Here is a 24,874-nt window from a genome sequence, read left to right on the forward strand (position 1 = left end):
TGTTGTAGTTATTGTATTGGATGGCATTTCTCAGGCAGAAATCTAAGGGAAAAAATGTCACAATATTTTATTACGAATGTATTGTTGTACTGTGGCCCAGCTCTATACTGGTGCCTATTTTGTGTTCTATTAATGTGCCTCATGCCCCATGAGAGCCAATTGGACATTCATTCCTGGCTCTCTTCCTGGCAGGCCAGTCCTCTGCGTCACACCCCAGGTAGTGGCACCTCTTCCTATTGTTGGACTGAGACTCAACTCTCAGTCTCTTGTAGGAATGTAGAGATCTCAACTGGAGAAGCAAAGCCCATCTGAAGTCCCGGGCTGAGGATCAAGAGGGACAAAGTGTTAGATGATGAAAATGAAGAAAACAAAGCAGTATACAAATGTAAAGATCTGTAAAAAAAAAAAATGTTTTAAGTAATATAAGTGTGTGGCCTATTTGTGTGCATATATGATTTTATTTTTTCATTTGCAGAGTCTTATAAGCATATGTGGGCTGGGCATCCTAAAGATGCAAGACACTATAATAATAAATTAAATCATACTACGCTACACCCTAAGAGCCCTTATATGTATCTGTGTTCCAGAGGTCCTCCTTAGTGAATGCAGAGCATACGTACATCTGAGATCCACATATTTCATAGTTCCTCCTTAGTAATATTTTTATTTAATTCAACTAGGCAAGTCAGTTAAGAACAAATTCTTATTTACAATGACGGCCTAGGAAGAGTGGGTTAACTGCCTTGTTCAGGGGCAGAACAACAGATTTTTACCTTGTCAGCTCAGGGATTTGATCTAACAACCTTTTGGTTACTGGCCCAATGCTCTAACCACTAACCTGTAATAGTAGAGCATACATTTGAGGTGGCTGTCTCAGAATGCTTTCTGTGGGTGGAGCCAGAGTATCGGGAAATATCCTCCGAGTCTAGGATGGAGTTGGTGGTTGTTGTAATGTACATACCCTCTTCATTGTCCACATGAGTTGCAGAGCGGCGGGGAATGTCCCGGGACTCCAGGAAGAACCTGGTGGTTGTTCACATGTTACATTTTATTTAACTAGTACAACACATCATCCTCAGGAGTTAAAAAGCAATGGGGACAGTCCTGGAGAGTCCAAGTCCTCTGGTTAAGAGTCTCCCTGGAGCTGTTGGACTGCTTGGGGCTCCCTGCTCTGCTGGAGTCAGGAGTCCAGACACAGGGTGACTTTGTGGATCAACAAGGATAACATGACAGATGGTAAAGAGAGTGGACCAATACTCAAACAAACCAATCCAATGCAAAATCAAGCAAATTAGACATATTAGGCAAACTAGCACACGAGACAGAGGTAGAACTCGTAACTGACAGGTCGCCAGGGTTGTCATAGTGATTATAACCAGACTGGAACGATTGGCTCCAGGCTTTCAAGTGAGGCAATACCTAATCTGTAGATCAAGAGGGGGAAAAAATTGCAGATCAAGCAATTTACCAGAAAAATGAATTTACTAATAATCAAAGTTTAGCAGACGAAGCAGCATGGTAGAGTAAGATCTTACCCGAGAGGTGGTTTCAGCTACTTTAGAGCTCCTCGTTCCTATTAAGAGAGTAGACATCAGTGGTCTCAGACCAACAGGATTGGGACAACCCAGAGTGGTGAAGACGTTCCTGGGGAGTCAAAGCCCTCTGGTCAGGAGACTCCCAGGGTCTCCAGAAGCAGGGTAGGTATGTGGATCCACAGGGACAAAGTGTCAGATGGTAAAGAGAGTGGAACAACACACTGAAACAAACAAATTGTTATGTTCCCCAGTTTCTGTGTTGTGGTTTTGTTTGGATGTGTGTGTTTTTGGATGGCTTCCGGAAATTCTAAGCAGCTGATTGGTCGGCCCCATCAATGATTGGAGATCTGACCCGTCCTCTAATCAGGAGATACAGCTGTCTTCAATTATCGACTCCTTCTGAAGCTTTAAAAGCCAGTGTTCGTTTGTTAGGAGAGAGAGCTGATGGTTATGTTCTGTTGCGCAGAGACAGGTCCCCATAGGATGCAGTGTTTTGATTATTGAAATGGTTTACTTATGTTTGTATTCGTTTTAATTTGTTCCCAGGGGGGAAGGGAGTGCTTAGGCAAGTGACCTGCGGGCATAAATATACCCGAGTATGTACTTTGTCTATGCACACTAGGTAAGACCCGTCTGGACCATCCCCTGTATTTTGGTTAGTGCGCCAGGTGGTGCTTGTTAGGTAAGTTGTGGGTAGGTAAAGTAGGAGAGGGGGATCTTTAACTTTAACTTTCTCTGCTTTGGTTCCGTCCAGCCCCTTTTTCCAAAATTACCGTGTGACTGAATTGATTCCCTGTAAAAGGTTCATTCTCTGCCTTTGTCATCCTTACTTGCATCTACAGTCCCATACCTCTTTCACTCCACGGGGAGTTGAGTTGTAGCAGGATGTTGCGTTCCCTCTTCCTAGAGGCGTGCGTAACACCAATCCAATAGAAAATTAGATCAACTAGACATATATGGAACTCCTAGCTGTTAGGTAGTCAATGTCTTTTGGACTGAGAGGACTGGTCTCCATTGGACAAGCTGTCTTGAGATATGTCCAGGAAAGCGTTTGGCCCATAACTCTCCCAAGCAGATGACCACATAATTGACATCCTCATCAACAATTGATTATGCAACAAACTGAACCAAATCTTCAGGGATACTGATATGTCATGAATCAAAATAAAACCTATTGGAAAAAATAATTTACCAATATTCAAAGTTCAGCAAAGAACTCTTTGGTAGAGGTATTTGTTTTTTAGATTTTCTTTCTTACCTGAGAAGTGGTTCACAAAGTTGATTGAATGGATCACATTGTCATCCTCATCAACACCAGGGTTGGAGGGAATGGAGTCATCAATGAACTTAACATGATCTCCAGGGGTCCTATTGGGACCCAAGCCTGGTGTTGAAAAGGATGGGTGATCATTTGCATTCATAGTTGCATCCATAGTCATCCATCTGCACTGTATGAGCAAGATGTCTGTTCTGAATTCATTGTGATAAATTATCTTTTGGTGATAATGTTTGAATTTGACATGACATTTATTCTGGTAAGATGATGCAACCTTTACAATTGTAATGATATTTCAACAATTTTGTTTTAACTATAGGCAATATACCAATTGTGCTCTATATCTATGGTTTTAGCCACAGCTACAAAAAAAATATTTTTGTGTTTTTACCAGCCATCTCCATGGTAATCAAATTCTAATGAATGGTGCATAGAGGCACGGAATAAAATGTTTTGTCATTGAAATGTTTTTAATCTATGTATGAATTCTGAATGGCTAGTGCCTTATAAGGTACAATTACTAAATAAGAGCGAGTCTACAAGGACCTGGCCGGTTTTCTTGTAGATAATGTTTATTTTGATGAAGTATTCGGTATAGAAGACTAGTTGATTCAAGTACAGTTACATCAATCTCTTAACAGGTGAGCTCTGCAGACGAGTTCAAAGAAAATATTCATCTTTTGTTTTGGTCAAACATTTCTTCCTAGGTGTTGGCCTTTCTAGGGAGTTTTTCCTAGCCGCTGTGCTTCTACACCTGCATTGCATGCTGTTTGGGGTTTTCGGCTGGGTTTCTGTAAAGCACTTTGAGATATCAGCTGATGTAAGAAGGGCTATATAAATACATTTGATTTGATTTATTTAATTCATATGACTTTAAAAGCAGTTGTTACAGTTTGTACACTATGCACAATGTAGAACGCATCCGACATGACACATTTATTTTCGTAACTTTTCTCCAAATATTAGATATGACATATCAGGTGTTGTATGCCAACTTTCCATGAAACTACTGCAAAAAATATACGCTTAGACATTTTGATAACTCAATTTTATAACCCATTTTTATGAATCAATTTCCACATTGTTATGATGGTAAATTATAAGTATGAATACAGCTAAATAATAAAAAGGCGTAACACACATATTCCAGTTGTACAGTGTATGACTACGTTCACAGATGAATTACACCTCAATGCGTCAGTACAAATATTTCAAAAACCTTCTATAACCCAATATATATGTTTTAAAAAGTGCATAAATTGTCAATCTGTCCTTCACAATATGCTGGCGAGGACTAGGTAATAACTGAGTTATTATGCAATATCTGTAAAGATGTTTGCTTTTGTATTGGAGAAAGTCTTTAGCCTGAGTGCCAGTCTGTTTGTGCTATCATGCCAACTCCTTGTACTGGGCATTTTTGGTTTGTCAATGAGCAATTGAGTTAGCAAGAGCACAACCAGATCTGAGACCAGGCTAGGTCTTTGCAAGTGAAAAATCTAAGAAAACATGGAAGTCATCATGCAAATCACTGGCAAAAGAAAATGTGCCTAAAAAAATAGGATATTTATGAAAATGTCATCATTGTAATCTTCATCTTACAGAAATCTCAATAAGAAAAAGCATAATTAATTACCGTACCATACATTAGGTCACTCATCTATGATCGTAAATAGCTATCTGTGTATTATGTTTTACACAGTACTGATTTATGAATGGGTATGATGGTATGGTTGAATAGCTTTCTGTAGCCATATTAATCGCCAAATTCTTCAATAAATCCCTTTAAACCCATTTGGTTTGGACTCACATAGGGGAATCATTATCACTTATTAAATCACCTAAATCTCTCGAAAGCACATGAGCCCTCACATAGTGTCTCAATACCTCTCATATACAAGCAAACAAACAAACATAAACAGAGTAGGCTAGACCTACAACCAGTATAGTATTCATGTGGAATGGAAATCAGGTTTTGCGGTGCTAACTACTACTGCTACTGTTTAAATTCAAGCAATGGCTCAGTGGGTCGACACATCAGGGTTGTTCATTAAGTCACACAACAGGCAATGTTTTAAACCATTTTGCAAGGGACAAGTGAAGGTATTACCTCCCTCTTTCAATACATTTTCTTCCGCTTGTACCCACTGAATACGACCCAGTTTAAACCAGAGAACCAATGCTGAGCACACAAACCAGCAGAGCAACAGTGATCAATGTTAAAGGGAAGTGAGGACCTCTAGTGGCAGAGGAAGGAACGTTCAGAGACCCATCCAGCTTGAGGCAGGATGTTATGGAGGTGTTGCAGCACTCTTGGTGGCATGTACCTGTTGTGGTCGTACACCAAGTGTTTCTTGTGCAGTCGGCATTGCAGCCTCCCATCCACATCGTTCTTGAACCATTTGTCATCTTTTTCAACTGAAAAGAGAAACGTGGATTGAGAATGCATGGAGTTAGACGAGTTGAAGGATTGGCGAAAAGGAAATTCTCTCTTGTCTGAGTGATGTTATTGAGATGATAACAGATAATCGTTCTTGTCATGGCCAAATGTATTTTCCTTCTTTCGTTATAAAATACTTAAAGTGTACATTTTGTATCCTACAGCATTTACAGTTCAATGAAGCATGTCTAGTTTGTCTACTATGGGTATAGAATGATGAATAGGGTAGTGTGGGGGTGCATTATTAAGCCTACCTCACAGTAGGGCTGGTTGAGGGGACAAGGCATTGGGTCTTTGGTTATCCAAGTCTTGTAACAGTTCTGCTCTGTGCACTGAAACACCTGGCACTTCTTAAGTTTCTGTAAATAGATGGATGATGTTAACAAAGGCTGTTAAATTCACAGACTTTGAGTCCTATGCACACACACACGCACGCACACACACACACACACACACATTAGGACTGGACAATTTCCGTCTAATCGTGTAACTGACGATTATGGATGAAGACATTCATAAAAATAAAATAAACTTTATAACTGTTTAAAAAAAAAAGTATTCACACCCTTTGACTTTTTTGACATTTTGTTGTGGGGGAAAAAATGTATGTAAATGTCGTTGTTTGGCAGCGATCTACACAAAATACTCTGTAATGTCAGAGTGAAAGAAAAATTCTAAGAAGACTAAAGAATTTACAAAAAAATAAAACACTAACATGCAGTTTCTTGATTAGATAAGTATTCAACCCCCATAACATGATGCAGCCACCACTATGCTTGAAAATATGGAGAATGGTACTCAGTAATGTGTTGTATTGGATTTGCCCCAAACATAACACTTTGTATTCAGGACACTAAGGTATAACTTTAGTGCCTTGTTGAAAACAAAATGCATGTTTTGGAATATTTTTACAGGCTTCTGTCTTTTCAGATTTTTGACTAATCAGACCGAAGGAAAGATTTCCGCTGGACTAATGTCCATTGCTTGTGTTTCTTGGCCCAAGCAAGTCTTTTCTTCTAATTGGTGTCCTTTAGTAGTGGTTCAGTTGCAGAAATTCAACCATGAAGACCTGATTAACCCAGTCTCTTCTGAATAGTTGATTTTGTGTCTGTTACTTGTACTCCGTGAAGCATTTATTTGGGCTGCAATTTCTGAGGCTGGTAACTCTAATGAACTTATCCTCTGCAGCAGAGGTAACTCTGGGTTTTCCATTCCTGTGGCGGTCCTCATGAGAACCAGTTTCATCATAGCGCTTGATGGTTTTTGCGATTGCACTTGAAGAAACTTTCAAAGTTCTTAAAATGTTCCGCATTGACTGACCTTCATGTCTTAAAGGAATGATGGACTGTCATTTCTCTGTGCTTACTTAAGCTGTTCTTGCAATAATATGGACTTGGTAATTTACTAAATAGGACTATCTTCTGTATACCACCCCTACCTTGTCACAACACAACTGATTGGCTCAAACGCATTAAGAAGGAAAGAAATTCCACAAATGAACTTTTAAGAAGGCACACCTGTTAATTGAAATGCATTCCAGGACTACCTCATGAAGCTGGTTGAGAGAATGCCAAGAGTGTGCAAAGCTGTCATCAAGGCAAAGGGTGGCTACTTTGAAGAATCTCAAAAACACTTTTGGTTACTACATAATTCCATATGTGTTATTTTATAGTTTTGATGTCTTCAATAGTTTTGATGTCTTCAAACCCACCGCTGGTGTGCGTGGCCAAAGACGGGTGGTCAGAGGACATGAAAATAGACCTCTTTGGCCACACCAGAGAGAGTTACAGAGGGTCAAAGATCAAACCCCCAAGACATGCTAACCTCTCACCATTAACAATAACAGGGGAGGTTAGCATATCTTGGGTGTATGATCTTTGATCCTCTGTAACTTTCTCGCACATCAGTATTCACGATTTATCCAGGATTATGTGTAATCATGGTAGCATCCACTTTAATGTAGAAAGTATTTTAAAATATATTCTATTCACTATAAAACGTGATTCCAAAATGATACAATACATTATTTACATTGATCTGAAACACAACCAAAACAAACAGAAAATGCAGCAAACGAGTTAGTTGAGTCACAAGCTTTACGAGGCCATTACATCATGCCCTAAGTGTCAACAGTATGTTTATATTGTAAATTGACCATATTGAATTACCATTGTAATTGTTCACACATTGATGTCAGATATGCACCTACCCCAATGCTCTGTTGCTGATGACTGGGATGAATGCAGGAGCAGATTTCAGAAGGAGGACAAGACACTATTTGTGACTGATGACTGATAAGGGCATGTACGTGGTGGCTTATATTATTATGATGGTCATAATGCTTCTTGACAGTGTTGTGTATTTTCTTAGTCCAAGTAAAGTGACACAGGATGGTCATAATGCTTCATGACAGTGTAATAATGTGTATTTTCTAAGTTACTTAGAATAAGATGAAAAAACATGACTGTAAAGACTTCATTACAACAAAAAGGATTTAAGAAACAAACATTGAAATGAAAGGAAACTTCTTGGCAGGGATTAAAAAAACTTTGATAACCAGCCATAAAATAACACAATACAGTGGGGGGAAAAGTATTTAGTCAGCCACCAATTGTGCAAGTTCTCCCACTTAAAAAGATGAGAGGCCTGTAATTTTCATCATAGGTAGACTTCAACTATGACAGACAAAATGAGGGGGAAAAAAATCCAGAAAATCACATTCATTAAAAATCCTACAATGTGATTTTCTAGATTTTCTTTTCTCATTTTGTCTGTCATAGTTGAAGTGTACCTATGATCTTTTTAAGTGGGAGAACATGCACAATTGGTGGCTGACTAAATACTTCTTTTAACGTGTTATGACACTGGGTGCGAAGGAAAGGGTTGCCGAATTGGTAAAGGTGTCATTAAGACGCCAAAATGTTTTTGAAAAATAATATTACTTGGTAAAACTAATCTCTTTGAGCAATTGTATTTTTGTAAGCATACACTATATCTCAGTAATTTAATTATTTATTTTATCCAATCATTATTGCTCATCTTTAACAAGTGTCAATAATTTTGTACCTCACTGTATATACAGTGCCTTCAGAAAATATTTAGATCCCTAGACTTTTTCCATATTTTGATACGTTACAGCCCTATTCTAAAATGGATTGCATTTTTTTTAAATTCCTCAGCAATCTACACACAATACCCCATAATGACAAAGCAAAAACAGGCTTTTATACATATTTGGAAATGTGTAAAAATAAATAAACCTTATTTACATAAGTATTCAGACCCTTTGCTAAGATACTTGAAATTGAGCTCATGTGCATCCTGTTTCCGTTGATCATCCTTGAGATGTTTCTACAACTTGATTGGAGTCCACCTGTGGTAAATTCAATTGATTGGGCATGATTTGGAAAGGCACACACCTGTCGATATAAGGTCCCACAGTTGACAGTGAATGTCAGAGCAAAAAACAAGCCATGGGGATGAAGGAATTGTCCATAGAGCTCAGAGACAGGACTGTGTTTAGGCACAGATCTGGGGAAGGATACCAAAAAATGTCTGCAGTATTGAAGGTCCCCAAGAACACAGTGGCCTCCTTCATTCTTAAATGGAAGAAGTTTGGAACCACCAATACCCTTCCAAGAGCTGGCCACCCAGCCAAACATGGAATTGGGGGAGAAGTAACTTGGTCAGGGAGGTGAACAAGAATGCAATGATCACTCTGACAGAGCTTCAGAGTTCCTCTGTGGAGATGGGAGAACCTTTCAGAAGGACAACCAAGATTATCTGGTCTGATGAAACCAAGATTTAACTCTTTGGCCTGAATGCCAAAGTCACATCAAGAGGAAACCTGGCACCATCCCAACGGTGAAGCACGGTGGTGGCAGCATCATGCTGTGGGAAAGTTTTTCAGTGACAGGGACTGGGAGACTAGTTAGGATCGAGAGAAAGATAACCTGCTCAGGACCTCAGACTGGGGCAATGGTTCACCTTCCAACAAGACAACGACCCTAAGCACACAGCCAAGACAACTTCGGGACAAGTCTCTGAATGTCCTTGAGTGGCCCAGCCAGAGCCCAGATCGAACATCTCTGGAGAGAGCTGTGCAGCAACGCTCCCAATCCAATCTGACAGAGTTTGAGAGGATCTGCAGAGAAGAATGGCAGAAACTCCCCAAATACAGGTGTGCCAAGCTTGTAGTGTCATACCCAAGAAGAGTCAAGGCTGTAATCACTGCCAAAGGTGCTTCAACAAAGTACTGAGTAAAGGGCCTGAATACCTATTCAGACCCTTTACTCAGTACTTTGTTGCAGCACATTAAAAGCTTGGTGATATTTCAGTTTATAAAATGTTTATATATTTGCAAAAATGTCTAAACCAGTTTTTGCTCTGTCATTATGCGGTATTGTCTGTAGATTGATGAGGTGAAGAAAACGATTTAGAATTAGATTTAGAATAACTTAACAAAATGTGAATGTGGAAAAAGTCAAGGGGTCTGAAAACTTTCCGAATGCACTCTACATATATTATTATTTATTTTTTTGTTGGGGGGGGGGGGGGGGAAATGAACAGCTGCAACAGCACCGTCTTTAAAACTATTATAATGGTGACCGCAGTCACTTGGCTAAACAATAACTGTCATCCAAAATTCCATGACAGTCACTGCCCTAACACACACACTCACACACACACACACACACACACAGATTGCCCCTTCAATGTGTATAGAAATGTACCCTAACACATTGGGAAATTTACTTTAGTAGGCCTACATTAACCTGAGAACTTCAAGTTGCCGCCCAGAAGCAAGTTCTTACATTGGTTGGCATAGCAGTTGTAGTGGTGGCTGCTGCTGTTGTTGTTGTGGTGGTGGTCATCATCATAACTGTAGTCACTGGAGGAACAATTAAAACACTTTTTTTATAAGACTCATGTCTCAATACTCTATACAGTACATTGTACTTTCATGCACATATCATGCAATTCAGATTTATTCAAAGTAAACAGCATGGTTTACAAATTAAAGGAATAGTGATAAGATACTATGCATTGTACTTGCACCCCAGTATTTCTACCTGCACATTCATCTTCTGCACATCAATCACTCCAGTGTTTAATTGCTATATTGTAATTACTTTGCCACCATGGCCTATTTATTGCCTTTACCCCCCTTATCTTACCTCATTTGCACACACTGTATAGACTTTTTCTACTGTATTATTGACTGTATGTTTGTTTATTCCATGTGTAACTGTGTTGTATGTGTCGAACTGCTTTGCATTATTCTTGGCCAGGTCGCAGTTGTAAATGAGAACTTATTCTCAACCTGCCTTCCTGGTTAAATAAAGGTGAAATAAAAAAGTTTAAAAAATGGTCAGAAAACTAATAGTTCAACAGACATAACTCAGCCCCATACAGTAACAGTCTCCCAATTAATGTGGTGGTGATACATGTAAACATGAATCTCTTACAGTAAAATACAGGATTTTTACAGGCTCACCAACTCCAACACTAAGGACACCATAGTACGGTTTGACTGACTTTATTGAGTCTGGCACACAGTTTACAAGGAAACTGAAGAAATGCAGAATAGCATAGAAAACAGTCATTATACAGGGCACTTAGATATCAAATCTAGGACATTTATTTTTTTAATGAGTGGACTAGTCCCACTCCTTAGGTATTTTTATGTGTTTATTAGACAGGATGGATAGAGGAAAGTAAGGAGGAGAGAGGGTGCTTGAGCAGCTGGATGGATTTGAACCCATCCTTTCAGAGGTACACAGTGCATGTGATCCAGAGGCAGCGGTTTAAACCAGTGGATCACTGCAGGCCACAGGACATTGCTTTTCTTTATTGTATAAAAAAAATGATTGGAAAATAAGAAAGGTTAACCTGTTGTCGTGTTTGGGCGAACCATGGAGGCCAAGGTGGAGCGAAGACAGCCAGTGGAGTTGCAGCATCCCATGGTACAGTTGGTCTGAGTGTTATTGACACAGGCATTCCTGCAGGAGGAACTGCAGCCACCGGTGTAAGTCATGTCTTCCTGTCTCTTCAGCTGAGAAGGCATCACACACATTTTGTTAGCACACTCTTAAAAACAAATACACTTATATTTTTTTTGCTATTGTTAATCAAGGGAATAAAAGATGACGTTGGAACAACATTCCGGTATTGTTTAGTCAAATGCAACTGACAAAACAAAAGTAAACGGTGTGAAACGTTTAGTAGTAGGGCCAGGAAGATTATATCTAAAATAGGTGTGACACGAATTAATGACAGCAGATGCAACATGAACTATAGCATGCACATTTTGTTTATAGTTGTGTAAGATATCTTAAGTACATTTCTATTATTATTCAAATTCAAAAATTCTGCAATTCACGCATAACGTATACTGTACCTCACAGAAGGTGATATTAGCATTGCATGAAACAGAAGTCATATTCATGTACACATCGTAGCAGTCTGAGTAGTTACAGGAGAACTGGCGACAGGATATCTATGAGAGAGAGAGAGAGAGAGAGAGAGAGAGAGAGAGAGAGAGAGATGATCAGAGCACCTCATCTATCTATGCTTTCTCTAAACAATCAAACAGCAATATCGGTTCGACTTTGAATGAAGTACAACTTAGAAAGTCTTCACAGCATACATAAACTCTGCACTACACAGATCAACTGTACTTGTATGTCATACTCTATAATAAAGGGTGCATGAAGGCTGCCATGACCAATGTAGAGGGCAATGCTAAATGTGACATAGTTGACTATTTCCCCCCAAAACGGTGCTTTATAAAGGGCAACATCGTGCTAATCGATGTGAAATTGCTTGTCTTCAGGAAAGCTCCCAGATAAGGCATTAAAAGGGATGGAAATCGGACCACATGTATCATGAAATCAGCTCTCTCACCAAGTTACTTCATTCCTCAGTGCCAACATGCACTGACACAAACACGGACCCAGTCATCATCCCCTCAACCCCCTCACCCCCACACTATGGTGATGTACACTCAGTGGTTGAAGTGGACTGCAAAACAAACGGTCTGTATCCACTTAGAGTTTTTTTCCCTCAATCAATTTGGCACATTTTTCAGATGTAAGGGGGTGTGTTTTCAAAACACTGAGTAATGCCCATTGTCTTATGTTCAGGCCCTTTCATTGTGCATTAATTGGCGTTGAAGACATGTTTAACCTCTGAGTCATACATGCAAAATCTACGTTTTTCATGAAATACCATAAGAATATTTAGTTTAGTCACCTATACATCAGATAATGACAAGACTCGTTGTTTAACTAACATTTAATCCAACAGCAAACAATACTAGATACAATTTTCAAAACTGTTCTTTAGTAGATGGTAGATGGTAAATACCATTTTCCATACAGTATTTAGCTAGAACTTGACGGCAAATTTTACGGCAAACCAATTTTTTTAATCATTTGTGGTATCCAGTACATAAGTACAGTACATAAGTAAAATAAATAATCAGATGTAAGGGTAGTATGTAATTGTAAAGCCAATGCAGTATAACCTGTCTCTCTGCTTGGCAAGATGAATCAGGTTACAGTGTATCAATTACACTTAGATAAAGAGTGGAATATATTGTTAGACGGTATATAAAGGGTTTATTGTTTCGTTGGTTTGTTTAAGCTTGTAGCCTACACATTTGCAGCTAAAAGCTGAATTGCAGTGTAGGTCAACAGATAAAAATAAATAAAATAAAAAATGTAAATTGACATAACAATTAGGTAGATTAACAAAACAAAGAAATTGATGTTGATGAAGCCAGCTCTGAGAGTTCCGTCACAACAGAGTGTACCCACTTATGACAGAGACTGGTGCTTCTGACAACCCACTGGAGTTATGCCAGATGATCGATGCCAGATGATCGATGCCAGATGGTGCAGTTGGCTTGCTGGCCCTGATGTCATTCTCAGCTCAACATCTCTGTAGCCTGGACATAATACTCCTCCACAACTAACGAGTAGCACCCACAGGTGATGCCTCAAACTGCTATGGCACAAAAAAAGTCCAGAGCTCTAGTCATCAGTCCAGAGCTCTAGTCATCAGTCCAGAGCTCTAGTCATCAGTCCAGAGCAATAGTCATCAGTCCAGAGCAATAGTCATCAGTCCAGAGCAATAGTCATCAGTCCAGAGCTAAAGTCATCAGTCCAGAGCTCAAGTCATCAGTCCAGAGCTCTAGTCATCAGTCCAGAGCTCTAGTCATCAGTCCAGAGCTCTAGTCATCAGTCCAGAGCTCTAGTCATCAGTCCAGAGCTCTAGTCATCAGTCCAGAGCTCTAGTCATCAGTCCAGAGCAATAGTCATCAGTCCAGAGCTATAGTCATCAGTCCAGAGCTATAGTCATCAGTCCAGAGCAATAGTCATCCCCATTTCCAAAATGCAGTCCAGTCTCATTCGTCAAGAAGCCGGTGCTTTGTGAGATCTTTTATATGCAAACATTAGCTAGCTAACTATAGCCAAACCACACAGTAGACTTGCCATCAGTCCTTCAACTCCATGGGTGAAAACAACCAGATATACACAATAAACACTAAATGATTTAGCAAAAACAAAAAACACTTAAAATCATCAAAAATATGTACAAAATATAAAGAGCACCTTACGGTGCCATGGCAACCACAGAGCACAGTATATTGATCGGTTAGCAGACAACGTCACGGAAATGATGCACACGCTTCCAAGAGGCGCATATCAGCAAATTCAACTGAAAAGACAATTTGCAATAATTACAAGCACTATTTAACTTGGTGGCCTCGTGAATGATGTTGGACAATACATGTGCAAGGAAGGTTGCTATTAATGATACTGCAACAATTCACAAAGGCATCATGATGGGCTTCATAAAGATGATATAGATGCATTATGTATACCCACTTCAAATAAAGTGTGAACGTAATATCATATCATATACTATACTACTAGACTGCTAAAGTACTCAACTCACCATGGTCATGCCACTGGTGCCCCATGAGGTAGTATTGTCCATGCTTGTGGTTCCACTACCTATGTTAGCAAGGACAAAATGTAGTGTGAGAGCAAAGTGGCAAAAAAATATATATCTACCATATATCCTGAATGTGAATTCATAAAACAATCAGTATTTTGTTTTACCCGCCACTGTATTCCTTGAGTTGTCAATGGTTACACTTCTTGAAGTGGAGGTCATGGCTGTTGTCATTGAACCTACACTGGACGAATTGGAGGTAGAGGTTGCTGTATTAGCAGCACTTTGAACCCTGGTAGCTGCCATCGTAGTTGCTGAGTCTGATGCCATTGTAGTATTCATAGAAGAAATGCCAGACAACATGGGGTGGGGAGTAACGGATCAGTTACACGTCAGGGATTACAAAAAAAAAAAACGGTAACTGTGATGAGTTACCAACACACATTGTAATCAGATTACAGATACTTTTAAAATTACGAGGTGATTACTTCTAGGATTACTTTTAAATTCAGAAAAGATGTTCGCAAAGAAAATCTTTGACACGTCTGTTTTCTCATTGACATTCAAATCAGCATTGACAAACACTGGTGGAACAAAATAAGCTTGTTCTCTGACCAAAAGTCAGAGACCACTATGATGACACACCAAATGTGTTTGATCGATCGCTGGAAAAGAGCAAAAATAGGTTTTTGTAGGCTACAGTCCAAGCTATGTCTTCCAATGGTGTGACTGCTGTCAGCATCCCAAGATTATCCAACTTGAATAAACGCTTGTGGGTAAGGATGACAGCTGTGGTGTAGTCTACGGCGATATGGATATCACTTATTATTGTTATCTACATAGCTCATTGATGTGAATCACACTGCTGCTCTCTCATTTAGCTATTTGCACCTTACGGATTGTGGTTGTTGTGCATGGCTGTTCACAAATCTAAATGTGTATTTGAACTCAAATGGTTGAAATCAAGAAGTTTCAGCTGCCTATCAATCATTGTTTGCAACCAGTGGACAGCCAGTGAAAATTTGCTTTTGCAACAGCTGCATAGTGCGGATCCCAGCCTATGGAATAAAAGTGGGGCTTTTATTGCTCAATTTGGTTGAGGTCCCCCGACCTCTACCAAATTGAGATGGTTTGGAATGAGTTGAATCGCAGAGTAAAGGAAAAGCAGCCAACAAGTGCTCAGCAAATGTGGGAACTCTTTCAAGACCGTTGGAAAAGCATTCCAGGTGAAGCTGGTTGAGAGAATGCCAAGAGTGTGCAAAGCTGTCATCAAGGCAAATGGTGGCTACTTTGAAGAGTCTCAAATATAAAATATATTTTGATTTGTTTAACACTTTTTTTGCTTACTACATGATTCCATATGTGTTATTTTATAGTTTTGATGTCTTCACTATTATTCTACAATGTAGAACATAGTAAGAAATAAAGAAAAACCTTTGAATGAGTAGGTGTTCTAAAACGTTTGACCGGTAGTGATATATATATATGTCCATTGATTCTTGAAGAATATAACTTATAAATGCCTCATGAGCTCAGTTCAACTGTCACACTCCATGAGAACCCAAAATATAAGCTTGTTTTTCTCCAATGTTTGTAAACATTGTAAATGGAAACAAATACTGCATAGCCTCATAATATGGTTAAAACAATCATTTGGATATCATGATTGGTCAGTCCTTGCATCCATAGCTCTGTCTACAAATCTGAGAGTGGTTACATTTCCCCAGGCCCATCCCTCAGCTTTTTACCAAAACAGAGGCGGGGCGAACAATTTTGGTATTGTTTCATCTGTGGACTTGCCCTTTAAAAAGCTGCATATTATCAACATATCAAAGTGTCACCAACAAAAAGGTAAAAAATAGGCCTATAGCAAATGCAGCATATGGCGTTCCTTTTTCACATGTAAATAGCACTTCAGTAGTGCTCAAAGCATAACATTTCATGAGCTCAACATTTATTTACAACTCAAATCAATGAGCCCAATCAGTCCTCCATGACAACAAAATCATAAACAACAGAGTAGGGCTGTCTAATAAGTCCTTAGTTTTGGGGTTATGCTCAGGTAATACAATTTGGCAAATCTATACTTCCATATTTCCAAGTCCTATTCTTGAAGATCAAGGGGTATAACAACTATTGTAATGACTGGAATTCTGATATACTTTGTTTTTATGTAAAGATATACTGTAATTTAATCGTATTTCTATATGTAGTAGAAAGCTGTGGGTTACAAGAAGCCTACATAACCAACACATAAAGTAAAATGTATCATCCATATATGGCCATCTATGTAAACTTAAACATTGATTTATCCTGCAATAGATGTTATTCAGTTGGTAACATACATGTTTGTCTTCTTCTCATGCCTCTTAAGTGAAAAGTAATCTAAAAGTAATTTAATGTAATCAGATTACGTTACTGAGCTTGGGTAATCCAAAAGTTACATTACTGATAAACATTTTGGACAGGTAACTAGTAACTGTAACGGATTACATTTAGAAAGGAACCTACCAAACCCTGCAGATGACATTGCAGCATTCGTAGAAGAAATGGCAGACGACATTGTAGCTTGAGCTGTGGTAACTGTCATCGTAGCTGTTGCAGAGACAGTACTCATGGCAGTTGACGACACATTTGTGGCTGCCACCGTGGTTGTAGCATTGGTCGTTGTATTGGAACTCGAGGTTGTGTTTTGTCCTGAAACAAATGACGATGGCTGCAGTCCCAGTAGTAAGAAGAGCAGGAGGCCTGTTCAGAGAGAAGAGAGAGGCATACAGCTGTCATCATTTAGCAGGTCCTGTATATTAAACATAACAAGCTCTTAACCATGCGTGTTATTGTCATATTCATGTGGGCAGTAAGCCTCTTTTGTTCGGCTAGAGTCTTTTCCTTACGAAAAAAAAGTTTGCTTTCAGAGTGCAGTATAGCTGCAGGACTCTGCAGTTTAGCTCCAGTTAGAGTGCAGTATAACTGCAGTATAACTTTTTTTATTTCAGTAAATTTGCAGTTTAACTGCAGTTACAGGTACGGTCTGGAATCTTAAAGACACAATCTGGGATCTGAAAATCTGTCTATTTCAATTCTTGATATTTACCCATTGATTCTTGTCACGCCCTGACCCGAGTTTTCTTTGTTTTCGTTATTGTTTTGGTTAGGTCAGGGTGTGACATGGGTGATGTATGTGTTTTTGTACTGTCTAGGGGTTCTGTAGGTTTATGGGGTTGTTTATCATCTAGGTGTTTATATATGTATATGGATGCCTAAAATGGTTCTCAATTAGAGGCAGGTGTTTATCATTGTCTCTGATTGGGAACCATATTTAGGCAGCCATCTTCCTTGGGTATTTCGTGGGTTATTGTCTATGTGTAGTTGCCTGTGTCTGCACTCGTTGTCATAGCGTCACGTTCGTTTTGTTTGTTGTGTTATGCAGAGATGCGCACGGTGTCTCCAGTGCGCATTTCTAGCCCGGTGCGCTATATTCCAGCTCCTCGCATTGGCCGGGCTAGAATGAGCATCCAGCCAGGACAGGTTGTGTCAGCTTTACACTCCAGACCTCCAGTATGCCTCCACAGCCCAGTACGTCCAGTGCCTGCTCCCCGCACTCGCCCTGAGGTGCGTGTCTCTAGCCCGGTGCCACCAGTGCCGGCACCACGCACCAGGCCTACAGCGCGCCTCGCCAGTCCAGAGCATCCGGCAACAGTACCCAGTCCAGAGCGTTCAGCAACAGTACCCAGACCAGAGCGTCCGGCAACAGTACCCAGTCCAGAGCGTCCGGCAACAATACCCAGTCCAGAGCGTCCGGCAACAATACCCAGTCCAGAGCGTCCGGCAACAATACCCAGTCCAGAGCGTCCGGCAACAATACCCAGTCCAGAGCGTCCGGCAACAATACCCAGTCCAGAGCGTCCGGCAACAATACCCAGTCCAGAGCGTCCGGCAACAATACCCAGTCCAGAGCGTCCGGCAACAATACCCAGTCCAGAGCGTCCGGCAACAATACCCAGTCCAGAGCGTCCGGCAACAATACCCAGTCCAGAGCGTCCGGCAACAGTATATCGACCGGAACCTCCTACGAGGGGCCGCAGACCATAACCTCCTACATCGGGTCACAGTCCCTAACCTACCAAGATGGGTCGCAGTCCGGAGTCTACCACGATGGGTCGCAGTCCAGATCCGCCAGAGTCTCCCTCCGGTCCGGATCCGCCAGAGTCTCCCTCCGGTCCGGATCCGCCAGAGTCTCCCTCCGGTCCGGATCCGCCAGAGTCTCCCTCCGGTCCGGATCCGCCAGAGTCTCCCTCCGGTCCGGATCCGCCAGAGTCTCCCTCCGGTCCGGATCCGCCAGAGTGTCCCTCCCGTCCGGATCCGCCAGAGCCGTCAGCCAGCCGGGAGCCGCCAGAGCCGTCAGCCAACCGGGAGCTGCCGATGCCGCCTATCACGCCGGCGATGGTGGAATCTCCCTCCTGTCTGGAGCTGTCAGAGCCGCTCCTCAGTCCAGTGACGCCCTCTACTATGACCTTCAGTCCGGGGCCCGCTGCGAGGGTCCCCGCTCCAGAGGCGCCACCTAAGTGGGCCAAGACTGAGGTAGAGCGGGGTCACGTCCTGCACCCGAACCGCCGCCGTGAAAAAGGTCCACCCGGACCCTCCCCTTTAGATTAGGATTTGAGGCTGGAGTCCGCTCCTTTGTGTGTGTGTGGGGGGGGGGGGGTACTGTCACGCCCTGACCTGAGTATTCTTTGTTTTCTTTATTGTTTTGGTTAGGTCAGGGTGTGACATGGGTGATGTATGTAGTTTTGTACTGTCTAGGGGTTTTGTAGGTTTATGGGGTTGTTTATCATCTAGGTGTTTATTTATGTCTATGGTTGCCTAGATTGGTTCTCAATTAGAGGCAGGTGTTTATAGTTGTCTTTGATTGGGAACCATATTTAGGCAGCCATCTTCTTTGGGTATTTCGTGGGTTATTGTCTGCACTCGTTGTCATAGCATCACAGTCGTTTGTTGTTTTTGTTTAAGTCATTCAATAAAATAATGGATTCACACCACTCTGCGCTTTGGTCTACTCCATACGACGATCGTGACAATTCTTGAATAGAATAACTTCTAGAACTTTGATTCATGTTATATAAGTTATATTATTCAAGAATCTGTCGGTATGTGTTTGTGCACATTTTTTTAGGCAATGGGCATATTTAGAAAGTAAACGTACCTGTGCCTTTAAAAAAAGCAGTTGAGGCCATAGTCTTCTGGAGGGAGTAGGAGCCCTTAGTCCAGTCTAGAAAGGGAAAGAGAAGTCACAGCGAGTTCAATTCGACCCAGTATATGTTTGCACATGATATTCATGATCTCCAGCTCCACACCAGTATCTACAGTACATACAGTATGTGACTATGATGACTTTGTACAAACAAAAAGAAGAAAACATTCCTAAGAAAATGAACCCCTATAATCTTAAAACAATATAAATGACGATTGTGTCCCTTTAACGATTAACACTGCGACAGTAGGACTTAGGCACAGAAGATCTTACATTTAGAAATAAAGTGAGAAACAGTGAAATGTGACACCCTGAACATGGTGATATAAAGGTTCCTTATTGTCTTCCGGCATCGTGGTTACCTGACTATTGAATAACGCTTCCTGGAGCATGAAGAGGAGAAAAGTAATACCACCAACCACATAAGTAAAGACCAAAACCCATAGGTCTATTATGCCTTTGCTGTTGACACATGACCTAAGTCAGATTCGGTAGAGCAATCAGACTGTTTACACATCTACATTCATTATGTCCCACCTGGACTTATCCGTTGATCTTATGCCATCATCTATCTGAGGGCTCCTCCGCAAACAATTCCCTAATTGTTCTATGGGGAAACTGATCTGATGATGGTTTGCATTGGCCGCAGCGCCTGATTTGTAAGTCACATTTTGTTAAATGTAGGAAAGAGAGGTAGAAAGGAGAGTTAGGAATAGAAAATAGGTGTTGAACTGTAAAACAACCATCTACTCACAACAACATTGTGACTGGTAAATTACAATATTGACCATTGCCAAAATAATCAGACACAAATGTGTGGCATCAAAGGACATGATTTTGTTCTGTAGTGCAGGTTGGCAGCCGTTCAGCCATGAACACAATTAAAATGTGTTTATTCCTCGTGATGTCCCCAGTGCAATATTACTAAGCACGGCATGTTTTTCATCCCCCCCTAGGAACCAACCACCGTCTCCTTTGGGCTCACCACCCTGGATACTGAGGGTCAAACAGTGGCCAATAGTGTCATGTTGTATAAATGATTGGAGACAGGCGCAGGAATATGTAATAGGAGGTTTCAATACTCCACCCAAAAATACAACATGCCATGAAAGGGACGGGCACGAAGCCCTAAACAAACACATATACTAAAACACGGATGTAACCCAAAACCCAAGAGCAAGGTAATACCTCTAATAAATACATGGGACAAGACCGGCAATACACAGGGCGAGACCCATAATAACAAATACACAGCAATACACGGGACGAGACCCGTAATAACAAGTGCACAATACACGCAGCATGAAAGCTGAAATAACAAAGCACAGGTACTCACAGACCAACGGACATAGGAACAATACCCGACAGGACAATGGTGAACAGAGGGCACATATATACAATTACTAATCAGGGGAATTGGAATCAGGTGTGCATAATGAGACAGTTCAGTGACGCCTGGAGGCATGTGACGTAGACCTCCGGAACAGGTGCACAGGTGCACGGAATGAGCAGCAGTACAGAGGGAATCCGTGACAGTTCCCCTCCGCCTGACGGCTGCACCAGTAGCGGAATGACACCGGCCTCGGGGACGACCACAATCCCTGGTCAGCCAAGTGTCCAGGATGTCCGCCACAGGAACCCAGCACCCAGTTGCGGCGGCATCGGACGGGCCATTCCCACTGTCTCCATTTAGGGTTGTTATTCTGTGACGTTGTATAAATGATTGCAGACAGGCGCAGGAATTCACAATAAGGGGGTTGGTTATTCTGTTATGAATGGCACGGGGACGAAATCCAAAACAAAACACGTTTACTAAAACACAGGGATGTAACCCAAACAAAAGAGCAAGGTAAAACCTCTAATAAATACATGGGACAAGACCGGCAATACACAGGGCGAGACCCATAATAACAAATGCACAACAATACATGGGACGAGACCCGTAATAACAAGTGCACAATACATGCAGCACGAAAGCCGAAATAACAACGCACAGGTGCTCACAGACCAACGGACATGGGAACAATAACCAACAAGACAATTGTGAAAAGAGGGCACATATATACATTTACTAATCAGGGGAATTGGAATCAGGTGTGCGTAATGAGACAGTTCAGTGACGCCTAGAGGCATGTGACGTAGACCTCCGGAACTGGTGGAAGGAATGAGCAGGAATACCAGGGAATCTGTGACAAATAGCCCACTTTAAAAAAAAGTTGGCCAAGTTATAGGTGTGTGTGTAAAGGAGAAAGTTCATATTACTTAAAGAATATCAAATGTAATATATAATGCCATCGGAAAGTATTCAGACCCTTTAAACTTTTTTTCACAATCTAAAATGGAAGAAATAAAAAATACTTCATATTGACAAAGCGAAAACAGGATTTTAGAAATGTTTACAATTTTTAAATAAATACAGAAATACCTTAGTACTCAGACCCTTTGCTATGAGACTCAAAATTGAGCTCAGGTGCATCCTGTTTCCATTGATCATCCTTGAGATGTTGGTACAACTTGATCGGAGTCCACTTGTGGTAAATTAAATTGTTTGGACATGATTTGGGAAGGCACTGTCCGTATAAGGTCTATGCGCTCTGAGCCATGTGCTACTATTACTCACAACCAGAATGACAGACCTAGGACCATAGAGATATATAGAGGACTCATCTTCGTATCTGTTTCACTTCAGTGTTTGTGACAGCATGAGGAATGGGGCAGCACCATTGAGGCAATCTCAATTTTGAAGTAGTCAATTTTGACCCGGTTTGACAGGACTCCAACAGGGTCACCAGGAAGGATCAGCCAATAACATTCAAAGTCCCACCCAGTTGACTACATAAGAATCCACCCCTTCTTTTAATTTTTGCCTAAAATAACATACCCAAATATATCTGCCTGTAGCTCAGGACCTGAAGCAAGGATATGCATATTCTTGATACCATTTGAAAGGAAACACTTTGAAATTTGTCTAAATGTGAAATGAAGGACTACATTAAAATGGTGGAAGCCCTCAATGAAGCTACCCATGCTAAACTGCCTTTTGTCCACTAGAGAATATCCTTCTCTATGCATAGGACACAGGCACTTGGAACTCCGACATAGCCCAGTAAATATGAACAAAGGAAACCAGTTGAATTCAATGAACATAGCTTCTACCTCAGGAGTCTTGCAAACGTCCATGTAAACAATAAACATCGCGCCCACTCAGAGGGTAAGACATGCTAAGTTAAAATGTATCTTATCAAACGTTGTGAAACATAAATGTATAAGTGTCGCAATAAACGATACGGGGAAGGAACGACGAAACCCTGGCAATTATTGTAGGATTAAATGGGAATATAGATTTGCCACATATTCATTGAAACGTGTGAAAGCAACAGCAAGCATTTCAAAAAGAGAACAACCTGTTCTCCACTGGCGGGAGTTCGGAGAGCACAAGTGGAAAGGTGCACCTGTGGTGCATACTACTGCAGTAGGCCAATAATACATTTTAACATCACTTTTCAAATGGAAGCTCCATGAGTAAATGATCAATTTCAAGCAATTTTGACATGCTGAAAGACCCGTAGGAGAAAATTGAGGATGGATAAACGTTGTAGTTACTCCACAATACTAACCCAATTGACAGATTGAAAAGAAGGAAGCTTGTACAGAATAAAAATATTCCAAAACATGTTTGCAATAAGGCATCAAGCTTACTTTAGTATCTTATTGCAAACAGGATGCATGTTTTGGAATATTTGTATTCTGTAACAAGCTTCCTTCTTTTCACTCTGTCAATTAGGTTAGTATTGTATAGTAACGACAATGTTGTTGATCCATCCTCAGTTTTCTCCTACCACAGCCATTAAACTCTGCATCTGTTTTAAAGTCACCATGGTGAAATCCCTGAATGGTTGCCTTCCTTTCTGGCAACTGAGTTAGGAAAGATGCCTGTATCTTTGTAGTGACTGGGTGTATTGATTCACCATCCAAAGTGTAATGAAATACTTCACCATGCTCAAAGGGATATTGCATGTCTGCTTATTTTTGTTTTTTACCCATCTACCAATTGGTGCCCTTCTTTGCAAGTCATTGGAAAATCTCCCTGGTCTTTGTGGTTGAATCTGTGTTCTAAGTCCATCCAATTTATTAGGTGACTTATTTAGGCTTGCCATAACAAATGGGTTGAAAACTTATTGACTAAATACATTTTTGCTGTTCATTTTTATTAACATCATCAAAAAACATCATTCCACTTTGACATCATGGGATTTTGTGTGTAGGCCAGGTACAAAAACATCATTCCACTTTGACATCATGGGGTTTTGTGTGTAGGCCAGGTACAAAAACATCATTCCAATTTGACATCATGGGGTTTTGTGTGTAGGCCAGGTACAAAAACATCATTCCAATTTGACATCATGGGGTTTTGTGTGTAGGCCAGGTACAAAAACATCTCAGTTAATACTTTCAGAAGGCACTGCACTATGTGAAAATAGGAAAGCATTCAATGCCAGTAACATAACCTTATATTTATTGTTGTGAAGTAAACCTAAGCAACATTATTCTCTATTCTATCATATTTAAGCAACCATGGCAACCCTCCTTGTTGAACTGAATCAGCCTGAGATAAGCAGTTAATAGCACAAAATAACGCAAACAGATTTGTAACTAAATGTTTTCCCGGGAAAAACAACAACAAACGCTTACCTGTGTGTAGTGTTGAGCAAAAGTCTGAGGATGAAACTGTCTGTATCAGCTGTGGATGATGTGTAGAGCACCTCTCTCTCGGTCTCTCCCTCTCTCCTTTTCTACAGTGCCACTACCCTCTGTTCTTCCTAGTGACAACCTATTAAGTGGAAACTCTCACCTGCACACCCACTCAATTACTAGTCACAACTAGCAGAGAGGAGGAGACTACAGGCAGAGAGCTGGGTGGGTGGCTATAAACTAACATACAAGGGCCCAGAGATCAAATTAGGGTAAACTTCCAGCCCGCCAACTCAATACACACCTATAATCTAAGGGAACCAGGACCAAATCTGGAGTGCGCTGGCCAGTTAACAGATGGTCATGTGAGACTAATTAAAACAATTATGTAATCAGACATATTCATGAAAAAAAATGTCACTGGAGCAAAGTGATACAACAGGTCAAAAATTCTACATCTCCTTGTAAAAATTATACATATTTACCTATCACCTCATTTTCCTTTTCTTTTGCAAACAAAATGTTCCCACAGTCTTCTACAACTTATTAACATAAGGCCCTTCAAATCACTCATCTACTGTATAGAACTACATTTAAAGATGTTTGTCTGAAAAGAAATGCAACATGATTGTAGTGAAGCCCTTGCTGCCTCATGGGTTTCTTGTGAGATAATTCCCATACTGGTGAGGTGATTTTGGGGAACCTTCAGGTTTCTGTTC

At 40.7% G+C, this 24,874-nt stretch overlaps 1 protein-coding gene across 1 annotated transcript; it reads right to left on the bottom strand.

Annotated features, from left to right (window-relative positions):
* Positions 1-3,732: 3,732 nt before the first annotated feature.
* Positions 3,733-24,421, bottom strand: LOC135520079 (uncharacterized). The gene is made up of 9 exons (XM_064945402.1): positions 24,156-24,421; positions 19,416-19,481; positions 16,720-16,960; positions 14,213-14,267; positions 11,649-11,747; positions 11,141-11,303; positions 10,063-10,139; positions 5,503-5,607; positions 3,733-5,226 (listed from the first exon to the last, which is right to left on the bottom strand). The coding sequence occupies exons 2-9, from the start codon at positions 19,444-19,446 to the stop codon at positions 4,972-4,974; spliced, it is 1,026 nt and encodes a 341-aa protein (XP_064801474.1). The 5' UTR covers positions 19,447-19,481; positions 24,156-24,421; the 3' UTR covers positions 3,733-4,971.
* Positions 24,422-24,874: the final 453 nt, after the last annotated feature.

This window comes from Oncorhynchus masou, chromosome 29 (assembly GCF_036934945.1).
Source record: "Oncorhynchus masou masou isolate Uvic2021 chromosome 29, UVic_Omas_1.1, whole genome shotgun sequence".
Classification (NCBI taxonomy): Eukaryota; Metazoa; Chordata; class Actinopteri; order Salmoniformes; family Salmonidae; genus Oncorhynchus; species Oncorhynchus masou.